General features: G+C 41.4%; 2 protein-coding genes across 3 annotated transcripts; one reads left to right on the top strand and one right to left on the bottom strand.

Moving 5' to 3' along the window:
* Nucleotides 1–7,204: 7,204 nt before the first annotated feature.
* On the top strand, nt 7,205–10,653 carry LOC104423193 (glycerol kinase). Its single transcript, XM_010035676.3, has 5 exons — nt 7,205–7,634; nt 7,746–8,039; nt 8,292–8,513; nt 8,698–9,664; nt 10,128–10,653. The coding sequence occupies exons 2-5, from the start codon at nt 7,906–7,908 to the stop codon at nt 10,371–10,373; spliced, it is 1,569 nt and encodes a 522-aa protein (XP_010033978.1). The 5' UTR covers nt 7,205–7,634; nt 7,746–7,905; the 3' UTR covers nt 10,374–10,653.
* Nucleotides 10,654–11,292: 639 nt separating this feature from the next.
* Nucleotides 11,293–15,317, bottom strand: LOC104423192 (cis-3-alkyl-4-alkyloxetan-2-one decarboxylase). 2 transcript variants are annotated; one of them, XM_010035674.3, is made up of 11 exons: nt 14,957–15,317; nt 14,561–14,636; nt 14,387–14,472; nt 13,929–14,022; nt 13,759–13,835; nt 13,488–13,615; nt 13,205–13,276; nt 12,575–12,645; nt 12,115–12,190; nt 11,697–11,840; nt 11,293–11,611 (listed from the first exon to the last, which is right to left on the bottom strand). In XM_010035674.3, the coding sequence occupies exons 1-11, from the start codon at nt 15,239–15,241 to the stop codon at nt 11,569–11,571; spliced, it is 1,152 nt and encodes a 383-aa protein (XP_010033976.1). In that variant the 5' UTR covers nt 15,242–15,317; the 3' UTR covers nt 11,293–11,568. The 2 variants fall into 2 exon arrangements, with proteins under 2 accessions (XP_010033976.1, XP_039159389.1); XM_039303455.1 differs by lacking the exon at nt 14,561–14,636 and having other exon boundaries at nt 14,387–14,505; nt 14,957–15,092.
* Between the last annotated feature and the right edge of the window lie 624 nt (nt 15,318–15,941).

Raw genomic sequence — 15,941 nt, 5'->3', positions numbered from 1 at the left:
ATAATTGTGATTAGATAAATTGTCCATGTCCGATAAAGAACAAAAAAACTTCAAATCGAAAAAAAAAAAAAAAAAAAAAAAACCAGAGAGAGAAAAAGAAAGATCCGTACCTTGACAAAATGCGAGCTCGGTGGCGTGCAGCTGCAAACCTGGTGATCCCGTGCTCGACCTTGCACCGCATGTCGCGACGAGGAAAAATACTTTTGTGAAGGTTTCAGCCGAGGGCTGTGACAGCATGGCACTTCAACGGTCATGTCTGCATTTTCCTTTGATTTTTCAATGGAATGACCGACGACGAAAAGAAAAGCAATCGAACAAAGGAAGGAATCGATTGGATATTTTATAAAAAGAAAGGAAAAAAATCACTAAAAAAATTCAAAACTTTATTTAAAGTAACAAATTTATTCCTTTTTTTTGTGACATGAAAAATCATAAATTTTGGAATGACATCCCGACGACCTTGTTTCGATAAAAATGAAATGGGCATGTCGTCAAATGGCCCTTTTTCTCCGAGCCGATCACTCACGAGTTAACTAACCTACAAAGCGGTAAAATCCCCAAAAACTCAATTGGTTGGATTGACTAAAATCGCGTTTAATTTTATACCATGAAATTTAAAAAATCGAATATTCGAAAAAATTCATTTTGGGACCGTCTCATCGTCTATCAATTTATTGACGAGTCCGAAATTTCAAGAAAGAAATTATCGGAAGAAAAATTGAAGACCAAAAGAAAATAGAAAGGGAAAGGGAAAGAGAAAAGGAAAAGTGAAATAATGATATTATTTATTTCTTTTTCTCTCTCCCTTTTTCTCTCTTTTCTCTCTCTCTCCTCTCCCTCCCCCTCGTGCGAATTGCCCCCACCGCCCACCTTTTCTCTCTCTTCCCTTTGACTAGTCCAAGCTTATCTTCTCTTCTCTCTCCTCTCTCTTCTTTCTTCCCCTCACGACAGAACCAGCTTTTCTTCTCCTTCTTTTCTTCGCATGCGAACCAGGAGCTCGGAGATCGCAGCTCGCCGAGAACCGCTCGCCGCTCGTCCCGCCGCCGCACCGCCGCCCGCGCCCGTGCGCCCGTCGCCGTCCCGCCGTCCGTCGCTCGCTGCCGCTCCTCCCTCCGCGCGATCCAGCCAACCCAGCTGCTGTTCGCCCCTGTTCCGCACCGACCAGCCACCGTCCGGCCACCTCCGGCCACCGCCTAGCCTCGCCGGACCTCCCCCGCGACCCCCTCGCCTTCCGCCGGCCTTCCCTCGCCGTTTTGGCCGCCGGATCTGCTCCGACCAGCCAAAGGCAGAAACCCACGAAATGGGTTTCCAGCGGCTTTAGGCCCGCTTTTGGGCCGTTTCCGGGCCCCGGATCCGTGAATCGCTTTGGGAAGTTTCGTTCCTCGCGTCGCCGCCGTCGGATTGATCCGATTTGTGCGCGATTTGGTGAGTAATCTCACTAATCTTGGATTAGTTGGCTAATTATGCTTAAGGTTGGTTTAGATTTAATTAATTATGTTTAGGTTGTTAGATTAGAATAAATTAGCAATTATTAGTCAATTGTGATGCGATTTAAATAAATTGATTGTGTAATTAGCAAGTAGACGTGGTCTACTAATTATTGGAAGTGCTTCGGGATTTTTCCCTACCCTTAGGGGGCTCCAATTAGGCTTTTCGGGCCTAAGTGGATTTTTTTTGTATTTAAATATTAATTTTCGGAATTAAATTAAATAATTATTTATTTTTCGAAAATTCAACTGAGATGGCCTGGGACCGGAATATTGTGCTGATGACTGTGGTGAAGTCCGTTTATTTAATCGGGCTTTAATTTGAGCTAAATGGGATTTTTAATATTAATTATTTAATATTCGAAATTAATTAATTATTTATTTATTTTCCGGAAATTCAACTGAGATGGCCTGGAATCGGAAAATTATGCTGATGACCGTGGTGAAGTCCGTTTATTTAATCGGGCTTTATTTTGTACTAAATTGAATTTCTAATATTTATTAATTAATTATTTTTCGGAAATTAAGATTTTGATGGCCGATGACTGAAATCTCGTGCCGATCGTCGTGGCGCAGTCCGTTTATTTATTTGAGCTCTACGTTGTATGGAATTGAATAAATTGTGACATTTTAGGGATTTACCCTAAATTGATTGGAATCGATTGAGATTGAATTATCGATTGGTGAATGGCCAAGTATGTTTATTCAGCATTTATAATGCTTTGTTGAGTTAATTTAATTATTGGATTGAGTATTGATTGGTGAATGGCCAAGTATGTTTATTCAAAGCATTTATAGTGCTTTGTTGAGTTGTAAAGGGAGTAGAATGATGAGAGTGAATCAGAAGTACTCTGGGATTGAACCAATCAAACACGGTGTATGGACCTACGTGGTTCGGTGATTGGGACATCACTGGCGAAAACGGCGCCTTAAAGAACGCACGTATCGGTCTAGTACATACATTATTATGGACCTACGTGGTTCGGTGATTGGGATATCATCGGGCGAAAACGGCGCCTTAAAGAACGCACGTATCGGTCTAGTACTCACATTGTTATAGGCATGTATGGTTCGGTGACTCGAGGTGTCACTGGCGAAAACGGCGCCTTAAAGAACGCATACACTTGTCTATTAAATACATTGTTATAGGCATGTATGGTTCGGTGACTGAGGGTGTCACTGGCGAAAACGGCGCCTTAAAGAACGCATACACTTGTCTATTAAATACATTGTTATAGGCATGTGTGGTTCGGTGATTATGGAACTCACCTGGGCGAAAACGGCGCCTTAAAGAACGCACACAATTGTCTAGTGAGTACATGGTTATAGGCATGCGTGATTCGGTGATAAGGATATCACTGGCGAAAACGGCGCCTTAAAGAACGCACGCAATTGTCTATTGATAAAATCATTGTAGGCATGTGTGATTCGGTGATTTGGGATATTACTGGCGAAAACGGCGCCTTAAAGAACGCACACAGTTGTCTAGTGGATACGTCACCTTGGCGAAGTTGACGCCCGAGAGCATTGATGTGGCTCGTGACCGAGTACTCGATGAAAGAATATATGGTGTGGAATCAATGACCTAGAATGGTCCGTCGGCATGTAATCGACTAAGTCGATTGATCCTTGCTTTGATTTGATGTTGTGAATTGATTGATCTGAATGGAAATGACCGTGAGTGGTCTTGTTGGAATATAATCGACTAGGTCGATTTGATCGATGCTTCGATCGGTGATATGATTGCTTGGCTATTTATTGTGAATTGTACTGACTTCAGGTGGGATCGAGGCCAAGGTAAGTCCTCTCCGCCCGTGCGTGTTTAGGCGGCCTCTAGTATAATAGTTTACTAATCGGGCTTAGTGGGGTAGAACTCGGCGAGACGTAGTCTCATCCCGGTTTTGGGGAAAACCATTTTAGGACCCCGCCTCAAGAGCCGAGGAGGAGGAATCCGAGGAGGAGAACTCGGAGGTGAGATATGAAGAGAAGGATTTTTTGGAAGAAGAAGATAGTCCCGAGAGGGGCCTTGAGTATGGGTCCGGATGGATTGAGATCCTATCTTATTTGAGATCTCCTTTTTGATGTGAATAGTTATGAAGTGATTTATGATTTGTATAAAAGTTTGGTTATAAATTTCAATATGAAAAATATGGCCCGCTTTTCTATCCCATCGTTTTATTGTCGGGGATTTTAATCGCTTCCGCATGTGCTTAATAAATGAAAGGGTCGGCGATACTAGTCCCTGGGATATCGCATTATAAAATCGACCAAGTGAGAAGGATGTGTGCGTGCCCGAGGATCGGGGCGTGACACTTTTAGTCTTTTTTTTCCTTCTTCTTCTCTCTTTCCTTTGCTTGGCTATGGCGGAGGGAAGCCAACGTTCGGCCGGTGTCGAGCGAGGGTTGCCCTTGCTTGGGCTGGCTGGGGTCACCCTCACCGACCCTTGCTCGACGCCGGTGAGGGCAGCCCTCGTCGACTCCGGCTTCTCTCCGTTAGCTCCACCATGGCTGATGGAGGGAAGAGAGAAGGAGAAGAAAAAATAAAAAATAAAAAATAAAAGTAAAAAGACCAAAATACCTTATAGTTTATGATAAATGTGTCATATGGATAGAATGGATAGAAGTTTGGGGCTTTTTATATTAAAAAAAAATTGAGGTAAATTTGTCACTTGGGTAAAATTTGGCAAAATATTTGACACATCATAAAGATAGCTTCTTCATTCCTTTTGATGCTAATCCTTGCCACTCTAAGGGTCCGTTTGTTTTACGAAAAATATTATGTTTTCGGAAAACATTTTCCTATAAGTTATTTTCCAGGAAAATGACTATTTTTCGGTGTTCTATCGAAATCTAAACATTTAGTGGAAAATGTTTTCTACCGTTCATTAGTTAATTTAATTATTTGGAAAAATTATCAAAATTTGAATTTTAATATTTTTAATTGACCAAAAAATTAGTTTTATTTTTATATTTTTAAAAATAATCTTTTAATTATTTGTATTTTTAAAAATCGAAATTTTTATTATTTTTATTTTCTTTTTTATTTTCCTTCCTCCTTCCTCCTCCTTCCTCTACCGCCGCATGCCCGATGATGGCGGCTGACCAAGACCCCACCAAGACTTGAGTGTGAGGCTTCGATCTCAGCGCGAGGCTGGCGAGCAGCGAGCTTGCCTAATCTCACCCAAGCTTGCCAGGATCAGGAGCTCGAGCTCCACTGCCAAATTTGGAGAGCTTGCGGCTCGCCAAAGCCTAGCAAACCTCGGGCGAGGCTTGAGCCCCACTGGGCTCATTGGATGTGACAACGCCGAGGACCTCGTATGGTTCGTTGAACCGCCTCACCGCATAGCGCTTCTCCGACTTGTGAGCAAGCATTTCTCGCAGGGCGGCTTCGGAAACCCTAGAAATTGCTCCAGCGGGTCTAGAATTGGCGTGGCATTCGTCGGTTGCCCCCCATTCCCAATGCCCCCTAGTTGCAAAGGAGCGCACTGTCGCTTCGGGCGGGACGGCGGATGGAATGAGGGAAATTGCGCCGGAGAGGACGGAGGTAGAGACAGAGAGAGAAAGAGAGCGCAACAATGAGAACAAAAAAAGAAAAAGAAAACATAAAAAAAAATGAAAATATATTGGTAAAAAGAAGTAAGATGAAAGAAAGTTATCAAAAATGTTTTCCACTTCTCAGAAATGGAAAATATTTTCTTACTTTTAAATATTATTTTTTCCAATGATAAAAAATATTTTCTTTGACTAGTTCATTTTTTGTGAAATGGACGCTAGAAAATCAAGAAAATTTTTTTTAAAAGTTATTTTCTGAAACGAATGGATCCTAAATTTGAAGTTCAACGTTAGTAAAACAAAAAAAAATTCAATGTTTTAAAATACGAGATACCTTGCTTCCTGTTGCAACATCGCCTCCCATTTCCATCACCCCAATCCCATTTTTTCATTATATTATAATATCCCAGCTGGATATCACAATCATTTCTGGATACATCCACACACTTTATATCTAGAGAATATCCATCATAACTCAACTAAGCAACATTACTAAATACATATCCTGCAAGGGGCATTGATGACAAACTATCCTCGCTTTGTTTATTCGCCTAACTTTGGTTTTTCACCCGTAATCAATGGCAACGATGATGAGATTCTCCTCCTCCCTCGGTCCCTGGAAAGCAGGAGCGAGTGGCACGGTGGCATTTTCCTGGAACGGCAAATTGGGCATCATTGCATCTCTGCGTTCCCCGAAAAGCACGCTGTCCGACCATCCGCAGCAATTTAATACTCAATCATAGGAAAGAGACAATCTTCACCACGGGCATCTAATGATTCCTGGTCCTGGGTCTTCTTCGAGGGCCAGAGAGACTCTGTTTCCTGGTCCTGGGCCTTTTCCGTGGACCAGAGAGACTCTGTTTCCAGGTCCTGGGCCTTCTTCGTGGGCTGGGCCTAACATTGCATTCCCATCTCCCCAAAAAAGATTCATTCTCCTGTTTTGCGTGCTTCGTTTCCTTTTCTCTTCCGCCACGCCCCCACTCGGCAAGTTCCGGTAAACATTAGATCGGGTGAATCTTAATGTGGGACGCTAGTGCAAGCGATGGCCCTCGTTTTACAGAGTAGAAGCTTTGGCTAGGAGGAACAAGAGGAACCATGCATGGTCTGAGGGCGGAATGTCATGATGAAGGCTGAGCTGCATCGACGTTCGATATAAATAATAAAATGATAAAAAAGTTATGCCGAATGAATTGGCACATGTAGTGGAGTTTGTACAACAGTGCTTGGGTAGTAAGCCAAAGTCATGTTATTTTTTCTTGGGTAAGGTATCAGGTATCAACCAGAGTGGGTGGCATTGGGTAAGGTCGTTAAGCAGCTTCTATCCCAAAAACGTTAGTAAAAATAGGTTGTTCAACGCTTCTTCATTGGTTGCCTTGGTTGTTGAAGCAGCTCCTTTGTTTTCGATAGCGTTTAGTGGTTACCTTTGCTGACGTGGTTCTGACTTTTCAAACGTGTGACGTCCGATGACAAGATTGCCGGGTCCACTTTCTATACTCTTGTTTGGGGCGGAAGCTTGACCTTCAAAGTTTAAACTCGCGGGAATTCCATGATGAATAGATCCTTTAAACAGAATCCGGAAGTTATCTGATTCCACTAGATGACTTGGCATATAAAATAATGAAAAATCTTAAACTAGCATATCCATAATAAATTTAATCTAAATTAATTTTTATATCATCAAAAATTTCAAACAAGTACACTTGTAATGAATATATTATAAATTGATATCCATATTTATTATCCGGCTTAGAACTCTCACATTATGAGTGTGTTAATTTGATATCTTTAGTTCATGATGAATTTGTTGTGGGTATATGGGTTTGAAGCTTTTAGTAAACAAAAAATTAATTTGCACTAATTTGTCGCGAATATTCTAATTGGGGTTTTTTTTGTGGTATTAATTTTAAAAAGATTTGCTAATCATGCATGTATACAATTGACTAGATAAATGAGCTAAACTGCTAGGTCCTCCAATGAATAGATCTCATTTCTGTTGAGATTGATACAATTAATAATGCCAAATTCAGATGGAAAGGGACGGTCGGATAAGGCTCACGGGATCACGGATCTCGCGTGATTATCAATTGGAGTTCCGCATCCCTTACTCAACCTCAAAGCCATTGACTACACCGCCGGTCAAAACCATCGGCCAAAGGGGGCGGCCCACGTGGAGGCCTGTCCCGCCATTAACAGCACATCCTCGTATCTTCCGCCGAAGAGCGGCGACCACCGATGCCGCCTCCGCCGTTTGCCAGATCTCTCTCCATTCGTTTGCACCGCTCGATGATCCGATCCTCGTTGCATGATCGATCGCATATTCGAAAGATTCACCCTTTTCTTTTTTGCCATTTCTGGTTCGAGAAGAAGATAAAGATAAAACAGTCTTTCAACTGCCCCCAAATGTCGGGATTGAAATCGAGAGAATCCTCGACCCCGATCCTCGCGGACGAGTGGTTATCGTCCACGTGACGTTGACTCTCCGTCTGAGGCTCATCCATTAGAATTCCTCGCAAAAAATTAACCCAGAAAAGGCAGCCGCGGAAACGGATGACGCAGCGACAGCGTTGAGCATTGAATGATTTGGGCTTGTTGAGAGGTGGGAAGATTTCATTTTTGGTAAATGCTTAAAGCGAATGGATAAAGTCCGCCCCAATTCTCAAAATTTCTTTTTGGCTATTTCTACATGCTGAATTCTCGGATCGTGTAGCCGGTCGTCATCTACATATATTGATCGGTGACTCCATAGCTCCCTCCACGTTCAGCAACCGCTTCTACCCTTTTGTCTCTCTCCTCTCTTTCTCTGTTTCTCTTGCACACGTACTCTGTTCTCTCTCGCCAGCGACCGGTCGAAGGACGAGCGAAAGGCAATGTCGGACGAGCAGGTTTATGTGGGTTCGCTTGATCAGGGGACCACGAGCACCAGGTTCATCATCTACGACCGGAATGCCCGCTCGATCGGGTCTCACCAGGTCGAGTTCACTCAGTTCTGCCCTCATGCCGGGTACCCTCTCTCTCTCTCTCTCTCCCTCTCCCCCTCTCTCGTTTTCTCTCTCTGAAAGTTCCAAATTTGCGAGTTTGTGCTCTGTTTCCGCGTCCGTTTAAGACCGTGTTGTGGAAGTGGTTCGAGTAAGAGAGCACGAGGGTGATTGTCGTGTGTGATATACAAAGGAAAGAACTTTCCCCTTTCTTCTCGACTCGTCTTTTAGCTTGCCCGGAGTGTGTAAAGTTCTGTGCTTTGCGTGTTGGTTTCAAGATGGGTGGAGCACGATCCGATGGAGATTCTGGAGACTGTGAGGGTCTGTATGGCCAAGGCTGTAGACAAAGCCACGGCTGATGGCCACAATGTGGACGGTGGACTGAAAGCCATTGGGTTGACTAATCAGAGAGAGACTGCTCTCGTTTGGCGCAAATCCACCGGTCACCCTCTGTACAATGCCATTGTTTGGATGGATGCTCGTACTAGCTCCATTTGCAGGTAACCCCTTCTTTCATATGCAGCTAATTTTTGGTCCTTCCCTTCCAATCTAAAATTGCACTATCCATGGGTTCGACATCATCGACGGCCAAATACACTCCTAAATGATTTGCGCTTCGCGTTCTTGTTTTTATTTGATGACGGGAATTACAAAGTTTTGATGTGCGTTTAAATTTACTTACAGAAAATTGGAGAAAGAACTGCCTGGGGGTAGGACCCATTTTGTTGAGACCTGTGGTTTGCCCATTAGTACATATTTCAGCGCAGTCAAGCTTCTGTGGTTGATGGAAAATGTGGATGCTGTTAAGGAGGCTATTAAGGAAGGGGACGCTTTGTTTGGAACCATAGACACCTGGTTGATATGGAATCTAACCGGAGGAACCGCGGGTGGTTTACATGTTACTGATGCATCGAACGCATCTAGAACTATGCTAATGAATCTCAAATCTCTTGAGTGGGATAAGCCCACGTTAGAAACACTGGGAATTCGTCCAGAGATTCTCCCCAGAATTGTCAGCAATTCTGAAATAATTGGCAAGATTGCCAAGGGATGGCCATTTACCGGAATTTCAATTTCGGGATGCCTCGGTGATCAACATGCTGCGATGGTGGGACAGGCGTGTAGAAAGGGCGAGGCCAAAAGCACATATGGGACTGGAGCTTTCATTCTTCTTAACACCGGCGAGGAAATGGTTAATTCAACACACGGGCTTCTGAGTACTTTGGCCTTTAAGCTCGGACCAAAAGCGCCGACAAACTACGCCCTTGAAGGTTCTATTGCCATTGCTGGAGCTGCTGTTCAGTGGCTCAGAGATAGTCTTGAGATAATCAGTTCTGCCAGCGAGATTGAGAAGTTGGCATCACAGGTTGACTCCACTGGAGGGGTATACTTTGTGCCCGCTTTTAACGGACTCTTTGCCCCATGGTGGCGTGATGATGCTCGTGGGGTTTGCATTGGGATAACAAGGTTTACAAACAAGGCTCACATTGCTCGAGCTGTGCTGGAGAGTATGGCTTTTCAAGTGAAGGACGTGTTGGACTCCATGCACAAGGATGCAGGAGAGAAGGGCGAGGTTAAGAATGAGAAAGGGGAATTCTTGCTAAGAGTAGATGGAGGCGCCACTGTCAACAACCTCTTGATGCAGATCCAGGTAATAAGCTTCCCACATCTGTTGTCATGTTCATGACATGCGCTCCCTTATTTGTTTACACATAAGTCGACTTGGGTTATTTGCTTCTTTTGTTAAAATTTTCAATATAGGTCATATCCACGGGATCTATAGATATAAACAAACCATTGCCATGAAATTGTTGAGGCAGATTCACCGTACATTTTCTTCTATTGCTTCATGTGTGAAGAATTTGTTTCGCTCCAGCTCAGTTTAGGCACTCTCTCCGTAGCAGTTGATTCAGAAGAACTACTTGAATAGATTCAGTTAGATTAGGCGGTTGGTAAACAAATCCTACCCAAACTCCAGAACCACACCCCCATCAGCTCCCAGGAAGGACAATCAGTGGACCAACCGAATGAACAAGAGTGCAGCTAAACTCTTTTTCTCCTAGATCTTATTGAAGATATCTATTATACTAAGTGTGGTTTTCTATGCTTTTTAGGCGGATCTATTGGGAAACCCAGTTGTGAGACCAGCTGACATAGAGACAACTGCACTTGGAGCAGCCTATGCTGCTGGATTAGCTGTTGGTGTCTGGACAGAGGATGATATTTTTCATTCTGGAGCAAGGAGCAGTGACCCAACTACTTTTCGTCCTAAATTAGATGAGGAACTGAGGAAGAAGAAGGTGGATTCTTGGTGCAAGGCTGTCTCAAGGACATTTGATCTGGCTGATCTTTCTCTCTGATGCCCCACTTAATTAACATTCTGTTGGTATTTTTTTAGTCTCCATTCTCTCATCGTCACAGCTCATGCCATTTTTCACTTTAATAAGAGATCGTCCGGGTCGATTCATATGCAGACGATTGACACCACCTGTTTATGCTTGTCTCCTTACTCTCTTCTGTGTTTGAGAAAGTGATGAGAACTACTTAATGTTTTGCAAGACTTCAGTGAAATTATCCTTTCATTCACGATTGTACAAGTTTTGACATGTCGTCTATTTAGCAATTTAAATTGACAAAATATTGTGCTCTCTGCTGCCACGAAGATCATTACAGCAGAGATTGATATGTCGAGGAACTTGAGTTTGCTCTCTGGTTCAGGAAAAGAAATCCTCCAATTCTTTAAATGTGTTCAAGTATCAAATATGATGGTTGTTTTGCTATAATTGGCAGGTTGGATGAGATTATTATGTTCCTTAGCTGCCAGGAAGAGTTGATTGTAGTCTTTTGGAGTCTCGTGTCTTGGGCGCTTATTTTGAACACAAGGGCTTTTGTACTAAATTCCGTTTTCGGTGTTGAGAAAGCGGTTTACTGTGGATACTTACACATATTTCGTGCTTCTCACTGGAAATGCGGCTTTTCGAAAGATTATGAGATCCTATTCATCCTAAAGTAGATATGTTCTCTATTTAACAAGAAATAATGCGTATAATACAGATTTTGGAGCATGCGTTTTTCATAATTCAGCAGTCACTGTATCATAGTTATGCCATGAGAATGAATTGATTGAATAATCTGCCACACCCTCGGTGATTTCCTGAGATCCATGCTGTACAAAGTACTTAAGGATTGATATTTGTTTGAGCATTGGAACTTCAGAATCTCTTCTTGAAATAAATCTGATTTGTTTTGTTTACCAAGAAGATGCGCAACAGCTTAGTCTAATAGATTATGTCAATCACACGTCAAGATAGAATTAAGAATTACACTGGTTCCACTGAAAAACAAATTCAAATACAGATTTTGCACTGCGATACAATCTATCTATATGCCACGGGCATTTTACACGGTTCTTTTCAGTAGTGACAAAAAGCATATCTCACAGATTCAATGAACTTCTGAATATTATGCAATTTCCAGCACAAGTCTTGGAATCAGCTACTTACCTTTAAGAGTAGCAAAAGCTTTAACAGAAAAGACAATCAAGACGGGACATCTTCATAGCAAGAACATCCTCAAAGCTTCCACGACTTTTTCAGGCCTGAGAACATGGCAACTGTTAAAACTAGGCATAGAGAGACAATCGGCTACTGCTACAATCACCTTAAGAACTTGGAGAAGCTCACCAGTCTTCTTGTGGCATATGACCTGCACCCTCTATCAACTTAAGTTTGATCATTGAAGGGTTTCCTTTTTGGAATTCCTCGGCCACTGATTGCGGTAGATACTTGTCTGATACACCCCATGCAAGCATTATGGGTTTGTCCCAGCTATGAGAGGAAAAAAGATAGCAATATTAAGCAGAGAAAAAAGGTAATCTCAGATGGAACAATGGAAACTTGCCAGCAATTTGTTGTCTCAACACTACGTTCTATCAATACAGCAGCAGTGAATATAAACAATTGCCCATAACGAAGTCGTGGCATGGAAAAATGTGAGAAGATATGAAGATAGAGAAGTTCATCAGCAAGAGAGTTTATACTGAGTTGCTGCATAGTAGCCTCTGAGGAGAAAATATAGGCCAGAGGATAGGGAACATCATACCTCCCAGACGAAAAGCCAGAAGCAATTTGAGTTGCTGTTTGCTGGAAGTTAGCTTTTCTTGCAGCCTCAAGCAAGGCTTGTCAAAGCGAAAGAAAAGAGACTTCAGGCTTGGAAGTTAGAATTATTCCTGTCGCAATGGCTACAAATACAGGCATTCATAAATCTACCAACTTGATGACTAAATCCTCTTATTTTGATTATTCTATCAACTTTTTTTTTGTGTTACTGAGAATTTGAGATGCATTCATATCTCCCGTCAATCAAATCCACAGACTTTAGAACTGATGTTTTGTATTCAGATGACATGAGCGAGACCATGTCTCTTGCAGAAATGTCAATTTGATGGCAGAATACGTTCTTTGGTGCAAAAGATTATATTATTTCTACTGAGTTTTTTTTTTTTTCCAAGTATTTTGAGAACTTTCATCAGAGTATTGCTAAACAAGAACAAGTCACAAACCAAATCCAGGTCCACCGCTTGACAAATATGGTAGCCGGTAGACATCTGCCTTTTCTACCTTCAGAACATAACTGCAAGACAAGATATTTATTTGTCAGGTTATTTATCCAAAAGAGAGAATTTTATGGAGTATGGGCAACTGCATTTTAAGAGGATACTCGTCTGTTGGTTGTTTCCACATTTCATCTACCCATGCTTGTACTTAGACTTGATCTCTATATTTCCATTAAAAAATCACTAATGTAGTTCTTCTACTTTCAGGCAAAGTAAGTTTAACTAGGATTTAGACCAAAAAAAAAAAAAAAGTTTAACTAGGAGTCCTAGGACGTCTATTTTTCTTGCCAGAGCTAACTAAGGTATCTCTGTTACAATGCCGAATATTATCATTGCACTCATTCTCAAAGCCCTCTTAAAGCCCTCATGAACTGCTGAAAAAAGTGCACCAGCTAAGTTCCTCTGAAAATCTTTACTAGCGTCCGATATGTTAACCATGTAAGCTGTAATAAGCAATATTCTAAAGCACAATATAATTCTTTAGCAAAGAAAGCAGAATAGAGTATTACAGTTCTTAAATCCAGGGGAAATATTGATAGCATCTAAAACGAATAAGATGCTTTCTTGGATACCTACGCGCTACCTGCTTCAATGAATCGCTCAGCCATCACAGCATTCTGGCATGTGAATTCACCAAAAAGAGGAATTCTGTTCATAAAAAAATGTAAAATTGAGAGAGAGAGAGACGAGGTGAAACAGAAGAAACTGCAATCGTTTGGCTAGGTGGCAAAATGCTATGGTTTGGGATAATTCAAATCTCACTGACAAGTAAAATAATTCAGTCAAAATTTATGAAAGTGTAGTCATAGTCCTTTGGACGATAAATAACATCTCATTTCTAAGTAGCGTAAAATCTCACCTCAGTTGCTGAAACAATCCTGGGACAGGAGATGAAGCTGTTAATGGACTGTTTAATATCGCCAGCTTCGATATCTGGCTTGGGTTTTTCAAGGCCCACGTCAGTCCAAATGAACCTACAAGAAAGCCCTTCAAGAAACACCAGATGCACACGTTAGAGGTGGAGTTTCTGAAGTGAAACTTAACCTTTAGTTGCTTATCATGTAATTATGTTAGTCTAATCTCCATCATTTTCATAGGTCGTACATGATCAGAAATCAATTTGTTCAAACCTGAACAACTAGGAAGAAAGGGGATGTAACACCCAGAACATTGAGTAATTTATCAAACTCTTCATGGAACTCCTTTTCTGCCAGGAAACGCTCATTTTATGTCAGAATACTCGAACTTAATGAGAGGAAGAACAATGTTCCTTAATCTTGTTTGCTTGAAGGTCACTAACCTGTGTAATTAAAACCATATCCTGGTTGTGGCTTGTCGCTGAAACCAAATCCTATCCAGTCAGGAGCCAAACAGCGAAACCCGACATTCGACATCTATTGTTCAGTCCACAAGAAAGCAATCATCTTTTAGAAACTGAAATAGGATGGCAAAAGTTGAAGATCAATGTGCATGCAAAAAGATTTTCCAGTAATGCCCGCTAAGCCAATTAAATCTCTTTCCAGGAAGAATTTTCTGGCAGAAATGCTTATGAATGTGCCAGTATCAGTTCCAAGAAGAGAGCATAAGCTTAGCAAGCTTCAAAAGTGCTAGTTAGTTTTAGTTTCTACAAAAGGCATGACTTCACCAATGTAAAAAGGAGATTGTTAGCTTAATAAGCCTCAAATATCCATCAAGAATTAATTATATAATTTTAAGGCTACACTAACTATCACAGGATAACTAACGAAAGCTAGAGACCTCGGACATGACGACTCTGTAGCTGTAAGATTGTGTCGGAGCGCCATGAAGGAAGACAATTGTCCCACGCCGGCTTTCAGGTGACCCTTCAAGGTGTAATGTTCACTCATCAGAGTGCGCTGTAAGAATTAAGAAAGAAAATCCGAGAACAATTCAGCAGAAACAGAGATTCACCTGTTTCCCTAACAAACCATCTGAACTTGCCAGATTTAATGTAGGAGCCATATTCCTTTCCCTTGTCCTCTATCCTCTAGAATTCAAGAACAACCGTATTATGCTTCCAAGAAACTCCGAGAAATGAAAAAAATCTATTCGAGATGCGACAGTCAAAGCTAGAAAACAATTATGTAATTTCTACTTGACGAAATTCACTAAAGCCAATAGTAGAAGCAAAAGATGGAACTAACCGAAATCCCATTGCCAGTTCGAAAAGAATACAAAAAAATCGATGAATTTGCCTTTGTTTAATTATTGAACCAACATGAACAAGCTGAACAACATTTTACTTGAATCAAGAAATCGCATACTGGCATGCAAATACAATTGCATAAAGAAATTCACTTCACTTACATAGATCATTTGGCCGACATTGCCGTCTTCGGCAGGGCTTGCAGGGAGCTGAATGGCGCCCCTGCTTGACGGGTTATCTGTCACAAAACCAAAGGGATTGAAGGCTGGTGTGTCTTCGTCAGTTTCTTCCTTCTTCTCTGAAGCTTTAACTATAATGGTGGTGTGCCTTTTCTTGGTAGTCAACTGTTTTCTGGGGTTGAGTTTGGTGGTGGTTGTGTAATGCAGAGAAGAGCAGAGGGTTGTGAACGATGGAGGAGGAGTGAGAGGCAGGGAGAAAGCAGCCATTTTTGGGTTGCTGCTTACCAAAGTGAAGGCACTGAATTTGTGACTCTATATACGCCAGGTTTTGTTAGTTGTGTATGCTGTCCAGAGCTGAGTGATCTGAATCTTCTGTGAGAAGATTTGAGCCATGAAATTCTGATTGCTGGGTCCTACACAGAGAGAGAGGAGAGAGAGAGGCTTGTGAAGTGAAATGTCTTGCTGATATGAATACAGAAAAGAATTCAATTTCCCTTATGGGTGTGAAAATAGCACCTTGGTTTTGTGACTTTTGTCATATGACCCTTCGGAGGTAATCACTTCTTGAAATAATTATTAATTATATTGTAAACCTTTAGTTAGAAAATTGGATACATGTACCCTTAGGAACATTCCTACATCTTAGTGGAATTCTGAGAAAACCCAAAAATCCTATTTTTAAATGAAGTCAGTGAAAATTATTTCTAATAAATGTCTTCCAATCCAACTCTCAAAATTAATCGGCAAGAAACATAAGAAACATCTTTAGGTTAATAATATAGTTTTTGCATATCGCTCCTTAATATGTTTCTCATTTCTTTTTTTTTTTACATGCTCTCTCAATTTAAAATAGTGTGATTTTTGGAACAAGGCTGATTGAAGAAACGAATCAAAAACTTATTGACCATTACGGATTCTTATTTATTTCTTTTCTCAAGATGGGAAAACAATCCAGATTTTAAATATC

The sequence above is a fragment of the Eucalyptus grandis genome, chromosome 10 (genome assembly GCF_016545825.1).
Source record: "Eucalyptus grandis isolate ANBG69807.140 chromosome 10, ASM1654582v1, whole genome shotgun sequence".
NCBI classification, from domain to species: domain Eukaryota; kingdom Viridiplantae; phylum Streptophyta; class Magnoliopsida; order Myrtales; family Myrtaceae; genus Eucalyptus; species Eucalyptus grandis.
Note: the sequence above shows the minus strand (reverse complement) of the source record. Positions and strands in the feature narration are given on the sequence as shown.